Source organism: Canis aureus, chromosome 19 (assembly GCF_053574225.1).
Source record: "Canis aureus isolate CA01 chromosome 19, VMU_Caureus_v.1.0, whole genome shotgun sequence".
Taxonomy (NCBI): Eukaryota; Metazoa; Chordata; class Mammalia; order Carnivora; family Canidae; genus Canis; species Canis aureus.
The window spans coordinates 18,860,681-18,884,828 of NC_135629.1; the positions used below are offsets into that span (position 1 = coordinate 18,860,681).

At 35.8% G+C, this 24,148-nt stretch overlaps 1 protein-coding gene across 5 annotated transcripts in view; it reads left to right on the top strand.

Moving 5' to 3' along the window:
- Positions 1–24,148, top strand: part of CNTN3 (contactin 3) — a 327,555-nt gene that overhangs the window by 93,991 nt on the left and 209,416 nt on the right. For 4 of the 5 annotated variants that reach the window (XM_077858046.1, XM_077858044.1, XM_077858045.1 and 1 more), the window contains one exon: positions 16,444–16,570. The exons of the other annotated variant lie outside the window; for it this stretch is intronic. In XM_077858046.1, coding sequence (XP_077714172.1) covers positions 16,444–16,570 — 127 coding nt within the window. The remainder of the gene's footprint in view (positions 1–16,443; positions 16,571–24,148) is intronic. 5 annotated transcript variants of the gene reach the window in all.

The following is a 24,148-nucleotide window of genomic DNA, read 5'->3' on the forward strand; positions in this document are numbered from 1 at the left end:
AGACAGCAAAGATATGGAAGATCTCAAAACCACCAAGATAAGGTGGAAGTGGAGAATTATTTCAGGAAAAAAGGAAAGTTGGAAGAAGATGGAGTCTGAGAAGAAGCTGCTTAGACTTGTGAACAGTAAGCCCTTAGAGTGGTGCAGTTGGCTGAGCATCTGACTCTTGGTTTTGATTCGGGTCTTGATCTCAGAGTCCTGAGATCGTGCCCTGTGTCAGGCTCCACACTTAGTGCTGGGTCTGCTTGAGATTCTTTCTTCTCCTGCCCCTCCCGCAGCCCTGAATTACTGGAGTAGAAACCATTAAGGAAGGAAGGAAGTACATCAATGACAGTAATCTTTGATAAGAGAGGGTTATTTTTATATACATACACAAGCATATATTTTTGCACATACACTTGTGTATTCCAGGCCATGCTCACCTTGTAAATGAGAACAGTGTGGTTTAGAATATTTGGGGCCCTTTTGCCCCAGTCACCTGGCCAATTACTGGCCCACTGGGTTCTTGATCTAGATTGCCAAAATTTCCCCCTTTGAAGCTTTCAACTGTGCTAATAAGCCTTTTCTGAGTATGGTGTGTTGTAGATCCTTTTACAGAAAAGAACTAAATATTTCCCCCTGGAGAGGATTGATACTGACCAGTGTTTAGAAGACAGGTGTGTATGTCCATGACAGCCCAGGTGTAAGGAGTTGTCTATTAAAAACACTTCTGTAAATATACCACTTCTTCCAGCCACTCTTAAGGTGAAAAGCCTTAAGAGAATGGACAGAAACTAAAATGTCCCAGGACAGTTGTGCTACTAAAAGGAAAGTGGTCCTTTCAATACAGAGCTACTCCTAAGTCAAAACACTTGACTCTTAGTTGGTATTATGTGGCAAGGAATTGCCTTGGTGTGTCAAGTGGCTTGGGGGATAAAAATCCCATTTGTTATACAATGGGATTGATGATTCCTAAGTCCTAGTCCAGGCTTCTGTGTTTATTTCATCTTTCCCTCTTAAAAACTGTACATTGCTTTCCTAGAATGAATTGTGAGCAGGTACTAACATTTATTGCTTCAAGTAACTCTGATCCATCTTACCTACTGCTGAGTGTTTGGGAGATTGAGTCTTTAAAAATGATGTGCATTTCTTTTATACTATATTTGTACCATCTTGCTAATCATTATATGAGTTTGATTATATAAAAATACTCATCAGTGTGGAAATAGATTGTTTCCTCAATTATTACCATTTGCCAGTCCATGTCTTTTAAGCTTGTATAAAGATAATGACTACCACTACTTGGTTGTCCTCGATGGCAAGCACCATGCAAGGAATTTACATGTTTTTCTATAATTCTCACATCAACTGTGTAGTGTCCAGTTCCCATGTATATTCTTTCTTCTGTTTCCTAGAAGTTTTAAAAGTTTTCATTTTTGCTTAACATATCATTCAAGCACTCTGGCAGTGAAAAAGCCTGCAAAGGTATTCCTTGGGGATCCCTTCCCTAGCTTCTTAGAGTGACCTTCCATTGACCATCCACCCTTTTAGAGCCTCACCACACCCCAACCCTGTCCCTACTTGTGTAAATTCAAATCTTAGACAAAAGAAAATGTCCATTCATAGGTACCAGTTCTGCAACCCTGTTACTTTCAAAGCAAAACCCTAACTCAAAAACTGCAGAATATTTTAATTTGAGAAATAGCAGGGTTCTTTGTTCTTGTTTTGTCACTGGGCCTTGACTTGTCTTGTGCCTTTTTTTCCCCTCATGCATGATATGCAGATATAATTTATGTTTACTTCTGCATGTTGCTTCCTTTGAACATCAGCTGACACTTTAAGTTAGAGACAATATCAAGTGACAACTCTGTGATTAGATATGCAACATTGGATGCTATTTTAGATAGAGATATTTTTAAATTTCAAATTGCCTTATGAGGATAGTATGCAGTAAGGAACAATCAAATTATATACGCATCTTAACATCTATAAGTATCTGTGTCTATAATTTGAAGAAACTATGGGAGGAGATGGTTATTTTATGTTTTGTGATACAATTTTCATTTTAAAGCAGTACCACATTATTGAACAGATTTTGGAGTTTTTATTTGTCAACCATGGCAAAGAAGCTTAGCTAATTTCACTAATTGTCTACTGATTGCCAGGATTGTTCTGTCTTTACATGAGGTCAACTCCCAATGCCCGTAAGGAACACCACATTAATTTCTTTGAACAGAGTTAGTGAAAACAAGAAGGCAAATGACTTACAGAAATGGGTGAAATGTTAGAATTCATCTGCCCGTCAGTAAACAAGTGTATAAATGAAAATGATTCAGGAACCTTTTTATTTATTAATTTTTATCATTAAAGCATTGATGCAAGAAATGGAATCTAAAATAACTAACATTACACTACAAATTTGGTTGTGAAATTTTGTGTCATTCCAGCACTACTATTCATGAAATTCATGTAGTATGGTTAATATTAAAATACTGGTGATAGGGATCCCTGGGTGGCTCAGCCTGCCTTTGGTCCAGGGCGTGATCCTGGGGTCCCGGGATTGGGTCCCGCGTCGGGCTCCCTGCTTGGAACCTGCTTCTCCTTCTGCCTGTGTCTCTGCCTCTCTTTCTCTCTCTCTCTCTCTCTTTCTCTCTCTCTCTCTCTCTCGTCTGTGTCTATCATGAATAAATAAAATATTTTAAAAATAAAAATAAATAAAATACTGGTGATAAATGTTTGCACAACAGTCTGTATCTGAAAAGCATATACTGAGTATTGTGTTTCTTGGTCATGCTACATTGTGGCTATTTCTTGCTTAAAAAGAAGAAAAACAACAAACTTGATGCTTGAGACACTAAAAGGAGGCGAAAAACCTATACCTCTACTGGGCCATTAGATTAACCAAAATGATGCTTCTTCCAACTTCTTCCAACTTCTGCCTGGCAGCTAAGGAATTAAGCTCTTATCTTGGTATTTGACTTACTACTTTCTCTTTATATTATCTGGGTTTACTCTTCTTATTTATGGGACTACTGGAGACAAAAGTAATATTCCTACCTGTCACTTAAACAGGAAGCAATTTGTTCCCTTTAACTAAAAGGACAGTTAAAAAACAGGGAAAGGAAAGCATTGTCTATTTGTTCAGGTAGACCCGAGCCATCCCTCGTGATGAGTGACCTTGGGAGACTCGTACACAGAAGAAACTGCTCTTTTCTTGGACTTACTACATAGTGATCAGAGGCCTGTGATCTGTTGGTGGAAGGTGGTCAAGAAAGAAAACTCAAGGACCGGTTACAGAGGTGTGAGATGGTACGCAATGATGTGTGATGGTGTGGTGACTCATGAATCCACATTCTCTGAACCTGTAACTCCATTCAGTTGCTTACCTGGATAGCTTAATAGGGTCTGCTGATCTGAGAGAGTGGAACGTGTAGGCTGCCGTTTTCATTGGCTCTGGTGACTCATTCATGGTTTATTCCAAGCATGTGAAGAACATCATTTGCTCTTCGATCCTTCAAGCAAGGAAGGGCGATGAACACTGCCCTTGGCTGGGCTTAAAGGAATCCAGACCACTCTGGGATCACTTGCTGCCATTGTGACATTGATTAGTGTTGCCTGTTGACACGTAGCGCTACTGAGTTTCAAGTATTTTTCAAAAAACACCCGGGGATAGTATTTCCCTGTTCTACTATTCATGGCAGCATCACACATTCCTTCTTATTCTTAGAACCCATGCAACATAAAGTGCAGTCAGGATGTGCCACCCAAGTGATTTTAAAGGCAGATGGCAATCTATATGTGTTTTTATATCAGCCTTAAGTTTTTGAAGTAGAACTCCTGGATTTTTAGTCCTCAAATAAGTTGTTCATTAATAGCTGTTCTTTTATAGGATTTTAAAATAACCTTCCCTAATTTTTTGAATAGGAAATGAGAGCCTTTCGTTCCCATCCCGAGTGTGCACAAATGCGAATGATACTTAAATTCAGACATATGTTAAAAAACATACAAAGAAGTCATATACAGATCATGTAATTATGAAGAATTGGCTGTTGAACAATGTACTACATGGGTTTCTGAGTAGCCATCCGTCTTCAGTGAAAAAATGATATTCACTGCAGCACACAATGTAACAATTTTTTTCTTTTTGCTTGATTATGCAGCAAAGAAAATTTAGAATACTCAGTGCTATGGCCATTATTCCTATTATGGGAGAAGAGAGAAAATAAACATTTGGCTAACAACAATATAGAAGAATCTAATGCTTTTTTCCTGCCTCATGGGGTTTTTGAACATTCTTTGCTGCTTATTTTGTTGAGTTTCCCATTGATACTACTTTGGCAAATAATTATTTGAAGACACGAAGGAGAGTAAATACCTGTTGGAGAATTGTCTCTCAATGAGAACTGACGCAATAGGTATTATAAAGATGCATTTTCCCCTTCTTTTTTTGAAGTTACCACCCTCCATAGATTAATAAGGACCTTTGGTCTTAGACATAATACTTGCAATTATTTGCTCAAACCAGATACACTGAATGCAGGTGGCAGTGTTCACAAGTACCATGAAGATAAAGGCAATGTCTTGTAGATAGGACAGTCTAATGAATGAAGCCGTTTATTAGACTACCTTCTCATAAATCACCATTCCTCAGTCAGATGTAATTAAAAGTTTGATGCAAGTGCTAAGCAAAAATAGGTGATAATATCAAATCCCATTTATTGCACTGCTGCTGCATTAAAAATATTGCTTATCTTTGCATCAAAAACTCTTTAATATTGATATCATCCCTATAACTCAGTGGCTCAGAGAACTTAAATGGCTTCTCTAAAAAGGTAGATGTTAATATTTAGGGGAAAAAAGCACATCTAACTCAATGCAAAGGCACTATTCCTCCTATTAGACATATTCCTTCCTAAAGCAGGTGTTGGCAAACTTTTTCATGCAGTATTTAGATAGTAAATATTTTGGGCTTTGTGTGCCATATGGTCTCCGTCATAACTACTGTGCCATTAAAATGTGAAATCAGCCATAGACAATAGATAAACAAGTGAACATGGCTGTCTTCCAATAAAACTTTATTGATGGACACTGAGACTTGAATTTCATATAATTTTCATGTGTCATGAAATATTGTTCTTTTGATTCATGGGTCGTACAAAAACAGATGGCAGTCAAATTTGGCCTCTGGGTATATAGTTTATTGACCTCTGTCCTAAAGCATAATATATGTTTTTTTAAGATCATTTTTTATCAAGCACTTATGTTATTATTTGCAAGGTATTTTGAAATGTACTGTTAGGGAATCAAAAGGATATAGGTCCAGGAAAAAGTAGACAACCTGCACACAAATTACTAAAATACAGATGTTTTGGGAGAGTTATAATTCAATGCACTAAATTTAATTTCTGATAAAGTGAGATTAATTTTGGCTGGACTATCAAAAGATTCCATGTCTTGAATGATAGGAGGGAAATCAGTCATTCCAGGAAGAAGGGTGGTGTGAATGAATTCAAGATAATTTTGTTGGTAAACAAAGTTATTTTCCCATAACTGTGGATGAATTTCTTGCTAACAACCCAAGATGGCTTACTCCCCGAGGGGCTGCCTTCTGGGAAGACTGGGTTGCTCTGTCTGTATGGCATTGCTGAATTTAGGATTGCCATGGGAAAAAGGAGGCATGATATTACTAGATCTTTGATATTTTTTCTTAAGGTTAAATTTGACTTCATACCTACTACTTTTGGATTTATAATGAGGCCATTTAAGTGAAGGGTTTTCTTGTTTTATTCCCCCTCCCCTGAACATTTTATGATACAAGTCTAATAATGCTGCAGGATAGATTTGGCCCAGTAGCCACCGGTGTATAGCTCTACAAACCAAAATTCCCAAATATGTGTAATGAGCTGTGTCATATACATTTTATAAAATTAAAGAATCTCACATTTGAAAAGTCCTGAAAAGACAGTGTAGCTCAGGCCCTCTCCGAAAAGCAAATGTGTTTTCCTAAATAGAGCTCCAGTTCTGAGATGAAGATACAGAAATGTATAGCATACAGGTGACAGATTCAAATCCTAACATTATGTCCAACTTTAGAAGATTTAGACTAAAATAAAAATTGCATGTTGGTTATATGTTAACTAAATTCATGGTTCACATAAATAATTTATTATGGATTTGGGGATATTTTGCAAAGAAATCTATTTTATGGAACAGTAAAAGCTGTGTAAATGCTAAACTCTCTTAAGAGTAACTTTAAGCAACTTCCTTGGAAATCTGAGTAATAAAATAGCCCACCAAAAGCTCACTTTTTTTTTTAAATGGCTAAGGCAGCTGTTATATTCAAATGAGTCATTAAAATCCAGAAATGGGGCTTTGCTTCCACACTCGGAAGTTATACAAGAGATGACTGGTAGGGTGCTATTGCTTTTTTTTTTTTTAAAACTTTTTTTTTTATTTATGATAGTCACAGAGAGAGAGGGGGGTGGGGCAGAGACATAGGCAGAGGGAGAAGCAGGCTCCATGCACCGGGAGCCCGACATGGGACTCGATCCCGGGTCTCGAGGATCGCGCCCTGGACCAAAGGCAGGCACCAAACCGCTGCACCACCCAGGGATCCCCGCTTTTAAGAGTGCTATTTATGTATAGTTTTAATGAAGTTATTCTGTGTAATACCAGTATTCTCAGTATTCAGGAGGGAGTGAATGAATTATAGGTGACCAACATCCTGTAAGTTTTTCAAACAGAAATAGCCATCCAATGATGGTAGATACCTCTGAGAACACAATGGGGGTATTTTTTGAGAGTCATCAGTACAATCATTTAGTTAGCTTATATAAGTCCATATTTTTATATGATGAATTATGTTGCAGTGGGACATATGTATTCCAGTCAGAGAAAGGATATTTGCTTAGGGTTATCTTAAGAATGGGCAAATTTGGGCAGCCCAGGTGGCTCAGCGGTTTAGTGCCACCTTTGGCCCGGGGTGATCCTGGAGACCTGAGATTGAGTCCCACAACAGGTTCCCCACATGGAGCCTGCTTCCCCCTCTGCCTGTGTCTCTGCCTCTCTCTCTCTCTCTGTCATGAATAAATGAATAAAATCTTAAAAAAAAAAGAATGGCCAAATACATTCTTTTATTTAGATCAGCATTAACATTTTGTAAATTAAAATCATTTGCAAAGAAGCACAAACACACATATTTCTATTCTAACATTAATGTACTAGGTTTTCCAATATATGTAATATTGATAGACCTGATAAGAAGGTAGAAATGTGTGTTTATTATATTCACTATCTTCCAAATTTTAAAGATTGGGAATAGGGAAAATATGAGTGAAAAACAAGTAAAGCCAATAGAGTCTGATAGGGATACTGTGATGAGTAGAGTACACAAAAATTGTTCTAAGAATTCTGAATGGAGGAAGACTGCTAAGTAGAGATACTGAGTAAAAATCAATAAAATAATTGAGGGCAGATTTTCTTTAGGCTTCCTGCATGATGGTGGCTTCTTATATGTATCGCCAAATGCTTCTCCAGAATGGTGGTGCCAAAAATGTGTATAGAGCATTCAATTTAATTCATCCTCTGCAGCCCTGAGGATCATTATTTATATTCTGTTTCAATATTAAGGAAAGCAATAACATTAAAATGAGTGTTTAATATTCACTTTGAATTAGGTGACTCAGTAAATGCAAAGTGTCTAGTATAGGACCTGGTAAGCAGTGTCTATTTTACCTTCATAAGTTGATGTTTGAGACTGTGCATTTGTTTAATAAGTATATATAATGAGGGATTTTGATCCCTGTTATAAAAAAGTAAGAAACTGTGTTTTTCAAAATAAAACATGTTCTTATTTTCCAAGGTTAGCAGCAATGCATAATAGTATTTCTCCCCTCTGCAAGATAACAGAAAATGTAGCAGTTCAGGAGATTTGGGAAAGGCTCTTGTCATTTCTACATGTTAGGACCACAAGTACTCTTTCCATTTCAAAAGTAGACAGTGCCTTACTTCACTGCCAAAGTTGGTCTCATTTCTAAGTGGAGAAAATTAAAGAAATACCTTGCAATCATCACAAGTCCCTCCCAAAATAATAATCTAGGACATTGAGGGCAGGAGAGGCATGGTTCTAGACCAGGGATTATCAAATTGGGAATGGAAACTCATTGATGGGTGATGATATTAATATAGTAGGTATGTCTGGCATTTAAAAAATAAAGAATAGGTGAAGGACATTGGGTGGAATAGAATAGAAAAAATGCTATGATCCAGAATGCAATAAAGATTAAGATTATTTCAAGAGACTTTTTTTAATACCTTGTATGTGTGTGTACACACACATGCCATGTCTACAATAAATCATGAAAAATAAATTTTAGATGTGGGTAAATGAAAAGTTATGAGAGTAAAGTTGAGAAATTATTTAGTTATTCAAGTTTAGGCGCTCTGGGACTCCCCCCTACTTTCACCCTATAGTCCCAGACAGTTTAGGCAACGGTCTTCCTCTGACCTGTTTCTGTGGATCTTTGTTACCTACCACATGGCCCAGTTTAATATCCTTAGTGGTCTAGAAAGAAAAAAAACAGGATCCTTGCTGGGATGAGGGAACTAGATGGTGTTTTATATCTGCAGATATTTACAAACCCTGCCGGCTTCTGCTTACTGAGGTGTAGGCAGGAAACGATTATGCTTTTTTCTAGTTTATGAGATTAACACTGCAAAAATACTACAGAATGCAATCACTAGCTGGTGTTACCTAATAGCTTCTCCATTACATACAACTGATTTATTATAGAAATTTTTATTGTAATTTTTTTCATAGAAACAATAGCCTTGAACTGGAGTTCGATATGAAACATTCTTTGTAGAATACACAGAAGGAATCATACCTGGACCCCAGAAAGCCTTGATCCAGTGTCTTTGGTAAAGAATAGAAACCATAAACATAATAAACTCTATTAAAACCTTTGAGGGTAGGATGCCTAAGAAATGTTTTTAAAAGAGTTGATTAATGAAGTCTTCAATTCAATATGATTCGTGAGAACCTCGTGAATTTGCATATGTCAGAGATGTTCAGTGAGAGTTGGTATAATAGAAAGCGGAGATGTAAGTGGTTGTTTTTTTTTTTTTACACAAATGAGCCATGGATTGTACACTCCTGCCTGTATTGTGCACATTGCATACTGCATCTAACAATAGCATTGTAACTTTTTTTTTGTCTTTTCACGTCGAGTTGTTATTAAACCATCTAGCAAGGAAGGTCTAGGGATTATGGAAGGATGTCGAGGAAGTTCAAAAGCACTAGAACTCACATTCATATAGAGACAAAACATGAATTTAAATAAAGCTGTAAATTATTATGAAAAGATTTTAATCTACAGAGGCTTCAACCCATCACCTAAGCCTTTTTCGCCCAAGTACGTTATTTCTGCAACATAACAGTCATTGGTTAACTATTTCATTCATTTGTAAAGAATAGTTCAAAAATCAGAAATACAGCCATTGGCCTAAAAGTATCAAAATGTTGGGCACCTTCAAAATTCTCCCACGTTCTCTTCTTTTACTTAACTATATAAACTAAATATTAATTCAATGAAATAGATTGTAACTTTCATCAAAATATGTAATTAGTGGGGTACCTGGGTGGCTCAGTGGTTGAGCTTTTGGCTCAGGGTGTGATCCCAGGGTCCAGGAATCGAGTCCCACATCGGGCTCCCTGCTTCTCCCTCTGCCTGTGTCTCTGCCTCTCTGTGTCTCCCATGAATAAATAAAATTAAAAAAAATATATATGTCATTAGTTCACTAAATAAAAGTGCTAAAATCCAGATATCTTAACTTTCAACATGACCATAATGTGCATATATGCTTATGGGTGTGGGCATCTTTGTGTTGTTTTTTTTAAAGAACATATTGCAATGAAAGAAAAATGCAACTTTTGCTAAAAATTTGTTGTGCTTTGAAAAGTTCTGCCATCCACAGAATTTTTTTTTTTATTAAACATTTATTTCTAGCACCTGTAAAGCTTAACCTGTCCCTTTCAGTTTTTAATTGTCTAATTATTGCACACTGCTTCCCATGCAGCTTTTTAAAAATTTCTGTTTATGGACAAAACGTGAAATAGAGATTGAGCAAATCATGTAGTAAACCACTAATTTGGCAAATTAAATAATTTGTATTGCTTTCTATTGGTCTCTATTATGGTCTCATACTCCAGGTGTTTGCTATACTCCAGCACTTTTTCTTATAACCTAATTGCTTGATAACATTTCCAGATGTGGGAAATGGATAAATTAGTTATTCCTGGTAAGCATTTTCTGTTTCTTTTTCATCTTAAGTACGCTGTATTACTTTTTCTCTTTCTAGCACGTAGTTCTAGTACATTCAGCAGCACATGACAAAAATCCATTAGAGGTTTATTTTTCTAACATGATGTTTAGGCTTATGTGGTTCATGTTGGTTCAGGAACTCAAAGATGTGAGGACTCTGGGTTAGCTTTTCCGTGATACACACACACACACACACACACACACACACACACACACACACCCTCACGGTGTCTAGATGGTCATGGGGGTTCCCAGTGTTACATCCTTCCTCACCTGACAATTTCCATATCAAAGAAGAAAGGAAGCAAGGTCAGCATTTCCTTCATCTTTTGTTTTGTTTTGATTTTCCTCAAAATCAGGGTAGAGACTCTTTCCTAAAAGTTTTTAGCAGATTGTCCCATACCTCTTGTTACAGATTGAATTATGTCCCCCTCAGAAATTGTGTGTTGAAGTCTTAATCCCCAGGTCTTCAGAACATGACTTTATTGGATATAGGGTCATTGCAGATGGGAGTAGTTAAGATGAGGTCATTAAGGTGGGCCCTAATCTGTTGTGATTGGTATCCATATAAAAAGGGAAAATTTGGACACAGAGACACACATAGAGGGAAGATGACTTGAAGGGACACAGGGAGAAGACAGCCACCTATAAGCTAAGTTAACAGGGTTGGAGCAGATTCTTCCCTTATAATAGCCCTCAGAAAAAACAGTCCTTCCCACATCTTGATTTGAGACTTCTAGCCTGCAGAACTGTGAGACAGTAATTTTCTGTTGTTTAAACAATCCAGTTTGTGGTGCTCTGTCATGGCAGACCTCACAAACTAATACATACCCCTCTTGGGCTGTTACTAGTCTCAGAACCCAATCTTTTTTGTCTTCCCTTCTTCCCAGCAAGAACTACAAAGAGTTCTGGGAATGTAGCTTATCTGGTGCTTTCTGTATCTTTGATAAAAGGCAGATTCTGAAAGCAAAGAAAAAGAATGTTTGAGTCGACAATCATCATATCTGTTACAGTTAGTTTCTTAAAAACTGCACGTGTTTGGCATTCAAATATTTGTATAAGAAATGAATTAAGGTACGCCTGGGTGGCTCAGCGGTTGAGCATCTGCCTTTGGCTCAGGGCGTGATCCTGGAGTCCTGGGATCGAGTCCCACATCAGGCTCCCTGCATGGTGTCTGCTTCTCCCTCTGCCTATGTCTCTGCCTCTCTCTCTCTCATGAATAAGTAAATAAAATATTTTAAAAAATGAATTAAGATTGAATTCTTTATCCTCTGGGCTTTGGGAGAATATAAATGGAATTTTATTTTTGTCATTTCTTGTTTGTTTGGCATTTTCTAGCTCCACGCCACCAATGCCAAAGATAAAAAAAAAAAAAAAAGTTGATGCCTCACTGCTATAAAATGTTTCCATCTTTAATTTTTTTTCTATAGAATAGTAGGGCCTAGAGTACAGATCTCATTTCACTGGTGATGTATTACTTTTATTTTCTCTGACCTAGGGTAGAGCTCATTATGTCTGGTTTGAATACCTCATAAGTAGATTGACTATTCCTTTCTAGCTCCACCTTCTCTTAAATTCTGCTTTAAATAGCAGAGCCCACCCTAGCTCCCTTTTTGGATTTACCCTCTTCATTTCAAAATATCCTTTAGTTTTGCATTATGTAGATATGATGTAAAATAAGTGAGAGAAAATAGGATACGCTTTCCTTTTTCCATAGGAATTTCAGAGATACCATCATGGTCTTTTAGGAATTTTATTTCTTATAGTAAAAGTGATCCAACTGCCTGGAATGCTCTGTCTATTTCTCTTTGTCAGCCTTCATAAAAACTGTATAGAGTGTGACTATTAGAATTGATTGACCACAGATTGATCTTTTAGGTGACATTACCTTAGGAGCTCATAAAGCTTGTACTTACATTCAAAGGTAGTTATTCTGAGTAGCCCGTGGGCGTTTGGGGGAAAAAAATAACACCTCAGGATTGGACTTTTGGACTTATTAATCCTGTTCGGAAATGTTATATGCCCTTTATTTTAGGCTGTAAACTTAAAATGGAGCTTTGGAGTCAGGCTAGCATATCAAAAAAATGCCCCTGTCACAAAAAGTAAAGTTTAGCATCAATCTAAATGTTACATTGAATCCATTTCGTTAGGCAGGAGGCCTCCTTCTGTTCTCAGCCAAGCTTCTTTTTTTGCTGGTTATGAATATCCGTGTGAATCGTCAAGGTTCTGTCCTTTTGAAGATCAAAATTCATTTTGAAGAAAATGCTGGATAATTTCTTTTCGATTAGCAAGGACTTCAGAGTCTCTTTCTTTTAAATTTATGTCGCCAGCAAGAGACTACAACATTATACTCCAGCATCTCTTACTTCATTCTGGTGAAGCAAGACTGAGTGGTCTTTGTCCCTTTTCAGAGTATGAAGCATGAACTGAACTGTCATGTTTGATTATTAATTTGTACTTACATTTTGGGAGGCTTTTGAATGGCTGCTGAAGGTCTAAAAGGCCTTTAGGAACTTTAATTTCAGAAAGGGTGGGTATGTACCTCGCAGGCTGGAAAGGTCCAGGGTTATCAGGAAATACTAAAACTTAAAAGGCAAGCTAATGGTTAATTTTTGCCTTTAACCATATTTAGAACTGTCTGGCTTATTGGAAAGGGAAGCACAACAAGAATAGGATTATTAGGGTCTGATCCCAGGTCTCTCACCCAAAAAAACCTGTTACCGAGGTTGGGTGATTTAATTGGTCTGTGCCTCATTTCTTTCTGTTGGGGAGGCCTAATAACTGTAAGTTGAGAACATAAGCTCTGAAATTAAAATCTTAGCTTTATCAATCACTAGTTGTAAAAAAAAAAAGTATATGCCTTAAACTGAGTTATTGTGAGAATTCCTTCATTCATCTTTTTCATTCAATAAATGTGGAATATCTTCCATGTTCTAGGAGTTGAGGATACAACAGTGAATTAGATAAAAATAACAAGTGCATATGTGAACATGTATAATGTTTATAAATAGTGAAATTCAGTGAGATGTGCTTTGGTACCTCTGTGAAAGGTGGAAGTGAGGGGTGGGTGGAAGGACATTTAAGCCGAGAAGATGACATTTATGCCAATTTCTGAATGACAAAAGGAAATCAGAGCAGAGAATAACAAGGGTGGTGGGGGCTGAGCCCAAATGTGACAACGGTCAGCATGAACTCAGAGGAATAGATGAAGATGGTGGTGGAGGATGGTAGTGTTACAGGGTGGTACCACAGCTGGACCTCATAGAGTAGGGGATGGGCTCAAATATACCCTGAGAATAAGGGAGGCAAGGCTTGTAATTTCCTTAGTACAGTGCCTGGCACATAAATGTAAGTAAATTAGCTATTGTTGCCATTCTCTAAAAAGGATCTCAGAATAAAAAGGCTTCTAGTTATTTAGCACCCTCATTTAAAATTAATAATAGTCTCTAGAGAATAATTAGAGTATCTCTTGGGATTTGACTTGTGTTAGAAGATGATGGAATGGACATTTTGATTTTCATTGTGGTCACTTATAGGGAATTTTTAAAAAACACCTCTTTGTGTCTTTTTCATTGAAATAACCCCCCTTCTTATCTTGACTTAATTTTCCTTTTGTCAGCTTCTCTTCCCAACCTTCCTGGAATTTTCAAATCTACACCATTATGTTACTATAGTATTGTTTTCAGGCTTTACACATATCAGAGTTTATTGGAATGATGATGCTATACCAACTTATACATGAACAAAATATATTAGCTACTCAAAGTAAATTAAGAGCTATTAGACCAGAAAAAAATGCTATGAAAAATTCACCGTATTTGTAAATATTTACAAACAGGTATTAGAATTATTTTCAACTTTCTGAGACAGTAAATTTGACTATTAAAGCCAGCTGTCTTGCTTGTATATATTTTTGTGCAGTAAACTTACTTAGGGGTAAAAATCAGGAAAATGACCACATCGAATCTTTTGGTAGGGGTGTTAATAGCTATTTCAAAATCCATTTCTTCAAAATCCTTTTCTTCATAGAAAAGGAGAACTTTTTCCTTGTGTTATTTTCCTCTCAGAGGTAAATAAAAACCAGGGACTAAAGAGGATAGCAAGCCGTTTTCTTAAGGTGTGGTTGGTTTTAGTAAGGGTTAATTTAGTGGTGATGTTGCAGTGGAAAGGGTGTCTAGATTTAGCTAGACTTTGAGGTATAAGTGTACAGTCCCTACACTACTCTCATTTCTAACACCAACTTCAAGTTCTGGCTTTGATAATTTGCTAGAAGGACCAACAGGAGCCACTGAAAGCCATTATAATTGTGATTACAGGTGATTATAGTTTATTATAGGGAAAGGATACATGCTCAAATCAGCCAAAGGAAGAAACCCGTAGCATAACATCTGGAAGGGTCCTAATACTAAGCTTTTGTTGTTCTCAGGATGAGTAAACCTCCTGGTATTGATGTGTGTTAATAAGCAAGGACTACTGCTAACAAGGGAAACTCACCAAGCCCCAGTGTTCATAGTTTTTACTGGGGCATCTTTACCTAAATGACACCATGGGTAGTTGAGCTCAGTTGCCTAAGTCAGCTCCTACCTCATGACTCAAATATCCATCATCAATCACGTGTTGGGCTTTCTGGTATGGTCAATCCCCATCCGACACTGTCAGATGTGGCTGGTCCTACCCTCAGATCCAGTGTGGCTAGGCCCTACCCTAAACAAAGGCATTCTGATCATGTATGACATTGGTTACCTACCAGAAGCTGAGAGCCAAGATCAGATGAAGGGCAAGGCTACATTCTGATATAAAACAGGAGGGTATTCCTGCCTGGAATCTGGACTCAGATGTTCCAGAGGGTGTGCATTCTGAAATGCTGTGTGAACTTGCCCCTGTCACCTAACTACTTTTAGGCCTAGTGCTTCTCTCCTGTTCACTGGGAATAATGATCTCTGCGAAGATTAATCAAATACTGTCATGTAGGATTCATGCACTGGCATCAGCTGCTGCTGTTTTCATCATGTCAGTGATTATTTTCAGTATCATGTTATTTTATTATTCTTGTTATTATGGTAAATACTTCTTATGAATGAGTGTTATTACCATTTGAATTAGCCAAAATACAAGTTTTTAGCTTCTGGACTTTTGAGTGGGGAGCTTTTCCAACCTGTTTTCTTTGTCCGACTACTTGTAAGCTCTCCTTGTCTCTTAGTCTGTTTATTCATTCTTTGCTTCAGCAGAAATTCCTCCCATTTTACTGAGCATTCCAAGATAGGAGAGTAAAGAAGTCTCTCTCTCTCTCTCTCTCTCATTTTTTCCTGTGAATTTGTTTGTTTTCAGAAATGCTTTGGCAATGATTGTACAACTAAAGTAGCATAAGCATTTGTTGATGGCATTATCCCATTCCTTTTTAAATTCTGAGTACAAAGACAGATTTTTGTTTTTGTGTATATGTGGAAATTCTCAGAAAATACTCAATTTTTCTTCACAAAGTAAAAAACCTTTTATTTATTTTTTGAAAGATTTTATTTATTTATTCATGAGAGACAGAGAGAGGCAGAGACATCCGAGTAAAAAACCTTTTAAAAGATACTTGCTCAGAGTTGCATCCTTCTCTCTTCACTTGGCTGGTAATAAAGTAGAAATACCACCAAATGTTGAGTGTTTTGAGGTCAAAACAGAAAAATAATATTGTCAACCTTCAGATTTGCATGCATGGCAGATTTTGTAAGAAAGTCATGGTCAGGTATTCAACTCGTTTTGAATACAACTTTACTTTTGTAATGAGACAGAAAGACCTCCTACAAGAGGATGTTCACCAGTGAAAAGTTAGGTAGACTTTGTATTATAAAAAGTAATTAGTACAACCTTACTTATACTTTTAAGGAATTTTACTAATATGGCAAGGTTTTTTAATATAAATTTTCATTGTTTCATACATGTTTCTAGGCTGTCAACAGTTTAACTGATGCTCATTAGCAAAGCAATGCCTGCAGAGCATGTTTTATGGACAAGGGAAACAATACCTGCTGTTTCTTCTTTTTCTTTAAAGAGCAGATACTGGTTGCTTATTTTTCTTCGATTCTAGGATGCGGCTTTTACAGTGCCTTTTACTTATTGTGATTATTTGTTTGGATGTCTTCCACCCATGCAGGTGAGCTTCTCTTACAAGGTCCAGTGTTTATCAGAGAGCCCAGCAACAGCATTTTCCCTGTGGGTTCAGAGGATAAAAAAATAACTTTAAATTGTGAAGCAAGAGGCAACCCTTCACCTCATTACAGGTATAGTGGCAAGTTTCAAATCCAAATTAAGAAATAATCATGTAGCAATTGTGACCTTTTTTGTTTCAATATAGTCATGGCATCACTAAGAAATAATACATGAAACTGTAGTTGTATGCTATGTTCAACAGATATCACATGTAAACATTTGGATGCATACTTTATATATTTGATTATTCACTTTACAAAAAGATTTTTTGATTTAAAAAAGACACAGTAGAATCTCTTAAATAAACAATGTCTATTCACTGATTTATAGTGCAACTTAATGTAAAATTTGTGTTTATAAAATGTAGTCATTGGGAACATACCAGTTGTGGGGATGAAATCAAATGTTCCAAAGGTATTTAGAAAACATAGTTTTAAAAAAAGACACTTTTCAGCATTCATACTTCTTTCTTTACCATTTTACTATGTGTTTGAAGTAAATTAAATATAGAAGAATAAAATACATTCTCACTAAAGTCATTTTAAGTATTCTTGGAGAGAAATTATATTTAATTTAGTAGTTTTTTTCATGTAAAAGTATGCATTTTTCAGATTACATGAATAATACTTGTTAACTGAAAACTTTCAAACATCACAGAAAGGTATAAGGAAAGAAAAAAATGTGAATTCCCATCACCTTAAGATAAAAATATTAACATTTGGGGGACAAGGGTAGATTATTTGGACAGGATGGGTATTTACTTTTTGAAAGAACACAAGATTAACAATTTTTACTGTTAGATGTGCTTAGGTGACCCAATTTAATGAAGAAATGAATTATTGATAAATAGCATATGCTGCTTTCATGTAAGTGGCTACAAAAAAGTGCTTGAGGCACCTTGAAAACAACATGCTCTTTTGAATACTTGTGAGCATTTGTCTCAAAAACTCTGTTTACAGTATTAGTTTCTTGGCAAAACCTTTTCTATAACCTGCAGAACAAGCATATTTCAGACTATATTAATAAAATTATAAGTGTTTAGAGTAGTAATGTAGATCTTATTGAACTTCTATTGTTTTCTTAATTATTACATGTAAGTAATGGAAGGCAACATTCATTGTTAAATTGGGTCAGCATTGGGTAGACCTTCGTATTTTTGCATTTGAAAGTAATCGAGGTCAGTCTCTTTCAACAATATTCAAGACATGTTTATTGAGCACCTGTTAAAAAAAATAAACAACGATTCCAGGTTACTAGTCAGAACTGACAGAGGTGATAAAAAGTTCTCTCTGCCTCTTCCAAACCCTGTAGAAATAAGAAAAGTATAACATAAGATTTTAAAAAATTGTATTTTATGAGATAGTACAATTAATCAGACACAAGCACAGGTAACATCTGAAAATAATTTCCTCTTTGGGGGAATGATAAACAGATCAATAGTAATAATAAGATGTTATCATCAAAACTTTTCGCCCAGCATTTTCATAGGGCATTCTAACATTTTCTAAATGCACTCATTTGTTTCTTTCTGAAACAGATTATCGTTTTAGATAGGACTATAATATGACAAAGTGTCCATATGAATGACTTACCTGTGGATTGTTTCTGTTTTCAGTAAAGTTGTATTACCAGCATTTATCTTATGAATAAATTGATGATAAATGTATTCAGCTGAAAAATTGTCAAGATGCAAGATTTAGTCAGACAGGAGTGTATTTCTAAATGAATAGTATAATTATGTTTGTAAAATTTTATCAAATAGCAAGAAGTCTTGAGCTCAGAAATCCAGAAGTACTCTTTTGTTGCAATCATTTATTTATATATTGAGTATTTATTATAATGCCAGGGAGTGTGTTTTTAAACATACTGACAACATGTATAAAATGTTGATGAAGAGGTCTTGTCGTTTACATAGTGCTTCTTGTATTTTATGATGTGGCCTGAGATATTGTATGTTGCCATTTAAAGAAAATCTGTACCTGAAACTAGGAGATACATGACTTAAATTAATCAGTTTTATGTCTGATAAATGAAGAAATTTAACATGCTAAGTATTGTTTTAAAGTATTTGGTTTGTAGCTAAATAGCCCAGATACTTTTATTATGGCTCTAAAGATTTTCTAAAGTAAAGACTTGTAACCAATACAAAATTCCACTTAAACTAAGGGTTTTTAGTCACTGAAAGTCAAGACCTTGAAAAAGCACAAGGGAACCTCTTTACATTGTGAAAATATTAGGCTTTTATATAACAACTCAGTTATTCATGTTATCCATGTAAGAGGTTATGCTGATAGAGTAAATAGGAGTATAGAACAATGTAGGTTGTAATCATGAACTTGTCTATTTAGACAGTGCCTTCAGTTATGGCCTGTTTTTTTTTCTCCTAGTCAGTCAATGATCTACAGTAGTCTTTAAATATTTTAAAAGAAAATATGCTTGTTTATTTTTATTTTTTACTAGCCTTTAAAAACTATAGATTAATGGTATGAGTATGGAGTAACATTGAAGACATAAAAATGGGGATTTTCTTTTTTACATGAAATCAGAGAAAGGATATTTTTTATAAGTCTTTATAAATAGAAGCTGTTAGATAGATAAATAGATACCATAGAAGAAAATCAGTGGTTCATGTGAAATTACAATTTGAAGACAATCCAAACATGTTTCCCAAGATTAAGAATAAAGTTTGAGAGTCTTATAAAAGAATATCCTCCATAAGCCCACAGCCTGTCTTGTAGACTGAGACAGATTTATCTGATGAGAGATCTTTTCTTGAGTCTCCCATTGGGTAAAAAGAACTCTTAATTGGTCATATTAGAAATCCAAAAGTTCAGAAATTCTCAAGAGAAATTACTTGTGTTAGGGTTTAATTGAGAATTTTATTCTTTCTTTTGCATCTCCCCACCGAAGCCCCAAAGCCTATATTTAAAGGTTAATTAGTATTCATTCTCATTGTAATTGCCGATGTTGCTGAAAGAGATTGCCCTGAGGGAATATTAATAACTTTTTTAAATGGGAGGGGTTTCTCTGACTTTTCCTGGGGTTATAAAAGCTCACCATTTGCTCAGATGAAAGACCCCAAATAGGAAGAACCTTGGTCACTTCCACTGATACCATTCACCCTTTAAAGGAACTACATATTTGAACTAGGGTGGGATAAAATATGCAAATACCTGTAGGGACCAGGGAAGTAGCAAAGCTAAAAGAGGTGGGCGTGCCTTGGGAACATATAGAAACTTTGAATAATGACTGGAAACTGTCGAACACAGCCACAAGGCTATTGAGTAGTCATGACCACTTCTCAACACTGGCCAATGGTTACCATTCAGGAATCTTAGTCCAATGTAATTAAAGGCTTTCAAGAGATGTTTTAAAATTCAGATATTTTCTCTTTGGAATCTCTCTACTTCTATTATTGACTTGGCCTTTTTAAAAATTATTGTAATGTAGGCCAAAGAAAATAAGTCTTAAAGTGGAATGTGGCCCATGTGGGCTTTATGTTTTCAATATTTAGTCGAGCTTGAGATTTAAGAGCTGTGTTGTTCAATATGGTAGCCAGTAGCCAGAAGTTGGCCCTATAGATTTAAATCAGTTAAATTAAAAATATATTTCCTCAGTCAAGGCAGCCTTATTTCAAGTGCTGAGTAGGCACATATAGCTACTGTAAACTGATGACCATTTTTATGCTTCTAGAAAGTTCTTTTGGATGGCACTGCTGTAGACTGATCCTTGAATCCATAGCTTTTCTGTTTTTTTCTCCTTAAAAGGAAATAACCACAACATTATTTTCTTGCAGTTCTATATAATAAGTAAACTATGTTAATAAAGTACACTGAAAAATATCAGATATACAAGTTATAAAGACTAAATATCATTGCAAAATATCATCTCCCCTGGCCACAGGTTCTTCCTTTAAAGTATGGCTCCCTATAATGGAATTTACCAGAAGTCTACTACATGTATTCAGAGGGCACCTTTCCTATTAGTGTCATAAAAAGTTTTGAATGGTGTCAGAAAAAAACATGAAATAAAAAAATAGCTAATAGTGTAAGCAATCAAAACCCGAGAAAAATGTAGAAGTTGGATTTTAGATATTACAGATGGAAGTGTAAAAATTAATTCACATCGTTTGTTGTTCTTCTTCGTATTTTTGAAGTGGGGTGAGGAGGAAGGATAACACATGAAGGTCAAAACCAAGTTAAATCAGTTGGGTCACATTTGTATTCTTAACTAATCACTGAGGGCAAGACGTGCATTGTTCTGAGTGGCCAGGCCTGGTCACCTGAGGAGTGGCCTCTTGGATGGGAGTGAGCGGGAACTGCTACCAGAAAGAGCAAACATGGATGCAGAGAAGGCAGGAATAGCAAACCTCTTCTGTAATTCTCGTAGGGATAATTTTAAGGCAGTCACTGATCAATTTGAACCACACTATAATTGTGCAAACTGAAAGTTGCTTTTAATCCCAGTGGGTTTTTTTTCTTAAATGTATATGTTTAAAATTTATCAGTGAGTGAGAAATGGGAATCTGTGTCATAAAACACATTTTAAAAACTTAATTTTTAAAAACACAGCATTGCAATTTAACTCATTTATATCTTTGGCAATTATTGCTGAAGCCTAACTAGTTATTTTTGGATAAAGTATTGAATATGCAAATTCGAACATTCATTCTTTCAAGGGCTGCAATTATTCTCATCACTTCAGTAAACATATTAACAAACATTGCATTTGAACACAAATGCATTTGCTTATTAACTTGAAAGCCGCATCTAAAACCGCAAATTGCTTCTGTGATTAAATTCCTAATTTTCCTGTCAAACCCCAAATAAAGTATTGCCTGTTGATTTAACAAGTGTTTAGCGTGGGCTTATTTCCCAAACCTAGCCCCGCTCCCTAAATATTTCAGTAAATTATTTTGTTCTTCTCGCTTTGTTTTATGTTGAAGTCTAATATGTCACACTCGTTTTTCACTAGTATATTGTTTATATTTCCATTTTCGTGACCAGATTTGGTGTGATAGCGTAGATATGCTGAAGGATTACCTTTGTATAATCAGCTGTGAGGTAAATTATATCCAGGGATTATTTCAAAACTACCTGAAGTCACTCAGTTTTGTTTCAGTTTCACAGGGTAACAGTCTCTAACCTTGTTATCACATTCTAGAGAAAGACACTGTTTGGGGCTTGGTGCCTTAAATTATACTGACAAGGTAGAGCTGTGCTTATATTCATGATTGTTGTTCCACGCTAGTGAGATTTTCTCTAAGCGTTGCCATCTCCTGTAATAACTACTAAGGTAAATAAATAATAAGTAATAAAGTAAATGAAATAAATATGCATTAATTCTTCATCTTTGAGTTGTTTATTGCTAATATGGATAATCTCAGTGAGGAGGTTAGATATGGTTAGGTTACTCCACTCAGAAAACTTCTATAAGCACCTACCGTGAACCACCTATTATGACTGGTGGTGGGAATTCAGCAGTGATTGAAACAGTCATCATTCATCAGAGGTCATGCTTTCAAAAGCACTTTTCAACTCTGAAAATTTAGGCTTTTCATACTTTTTTTAAAGATGTTTTATTTATTTATTCATGAGAGACACAGAGAGGCAAAGACATAGGCAGAGGGAGAAGCAAGCTTTTCATACTGATTTAACTTATTGTATAAATTCATGTTTGCTTACACATGCAGACTCATATACACACTCTTAAACATAGTTTGTTTTTTGTATTAGAAGGCAATTTGGTCACTGATGTTTTAGTCTATTTCCCAGAAATAACAAGTATAGTTTTCATCATGAAAACGTAGTAACTGCCAGTTGAAATAGTTTCTATGTCAGGTACCTTATGCTGTTCTCAAAATTCAAAATCTATTGGCTCAAGGGCATATATGTTTTAAAGAAATTGTATTAAAAAAATGTTTAGGGAGAAATTTGCCATAGACTTCCACCATTCCATTGAACAGGCTTGGCCAAATCTCCTTACTCCACCTGCCCAGCCTCTCTCCAGTGAGGAGGTACCAGCACCCTGTTGTGTAGAAGATACAGGTGAGATTTTAGGAGAAGTGGATTGATCAGATTCATGTTGTCTCAGGAATTCCAGCAGAGCATGAAGCCCAGGACTTCTCATTCCATCTCCCAACTTGTACTTATCGGCCCGGAAGCAAATTAACATATAACCTCCCCATGAAGAAATAGAAGGGGATGAGAGCTCATTGCTTGAGAATCAGTAGATTTGTGAAATATGAATATTAAACCATTTCTCACTTGTGGTTTCTAAAAGCAAATCCTAATTTGTGTAGAATGAGCATTTGAACACTGAAGGCTGGCAGTGAACTTATAAGATCATTCAAGAGTGTTACAACATGATGATTATACAAAGGTGCTTAATCTTATGACATTTACCACTGAGCTAAAGCTACAAGGTTAGTCTGTTTCTAGAGCACAATGTAAATGTTATAGTATTGAAATGCTGGTGTATGCAGCCCCAGAGCCATGGGGCTGTCTTCTTTTGTTCCAGATCACTGCATTAAGCCTTTTGGAATGAAATTTGGGTATGCAAATGTTACTTTTATGAATTTTTAAACAATTTTGTCATTTCAAGAAGATTTCATTCCGAAACTTTATAGAGTTTCTCATGAACTTCACATTTTATTCCTAAAAGTGGACATCTGCACCTTTTATAAGAAATTGTGAATGTGCAAAAACTAAAGATAGTATCTACCTCTAAAAGCTTCCCAAATTCATGACCTAAATATGCCATTCACCTGTCACACTTTATTACTACGTGTTCATGAACTCTGAACAGTTGATTACAATTCACTGCAAAGAAAATTAATCTAATTTGTAGATTTATTGGACACATATTTGTAAAAGGAGTATGTGTGTATGCCTTCAGTTTTTCCGCATGTTTCTTGTACAAAGAAAATCTGAGAAATATCTGGAAATCAGGCCCAAATATGAATACTTTGCATTGGGAACTTAAGTACACTATTTTCTCAGGATATGATAATTTTTGGAATTTCAGGCCCAAAGGTTCCTCACACATTCCAGAGTTTAAATAAATACAGCCATTTTAAATCCACATACTTTCAAAAAGGGAAAAAACAATTAATGTTTAATAAGATATTGAGAAATTTTATACCACCTGGGGATTAGGTCCATTTAATGATGAATAGTGTTAATAAGGAGAGAAATCTATCACTTTGTTAAAATTAGCATTCTTTCAGGTATGTCGTGTATATCTTAGCTCTGAAGAGTTAGCTAAAGCAAGGGTGCTCTTTTGCGATAGTAGAAACATATTTTAAAAGAGAGTAGATTTTGCCTTTTCACATAATGAAATAATCTAGGGAGTCAGTCTATGATGAAGATTGAGCTAAAGGAAGTAAGAAACAGTTATGCATAAAAGATGTTTCCCATTTTAGTTGTTTAGTCAAAGCTTTGGGATGATATCTTTTAGATCTTAGACACAACTGAAATAAAGTATTTTCCCACATACTTTTTGATCTCTTAAATCTTCCCAGCTATTAAATAGGCTAGAAGAAGTGCCTCTCCATATTTTTATTTATCTTTACAATTTTCCACATAGCCACTGTACCTTTATTATTCATCAGCTAAACACAAAAGCAGAATTTTCGAATGAAGCCATCA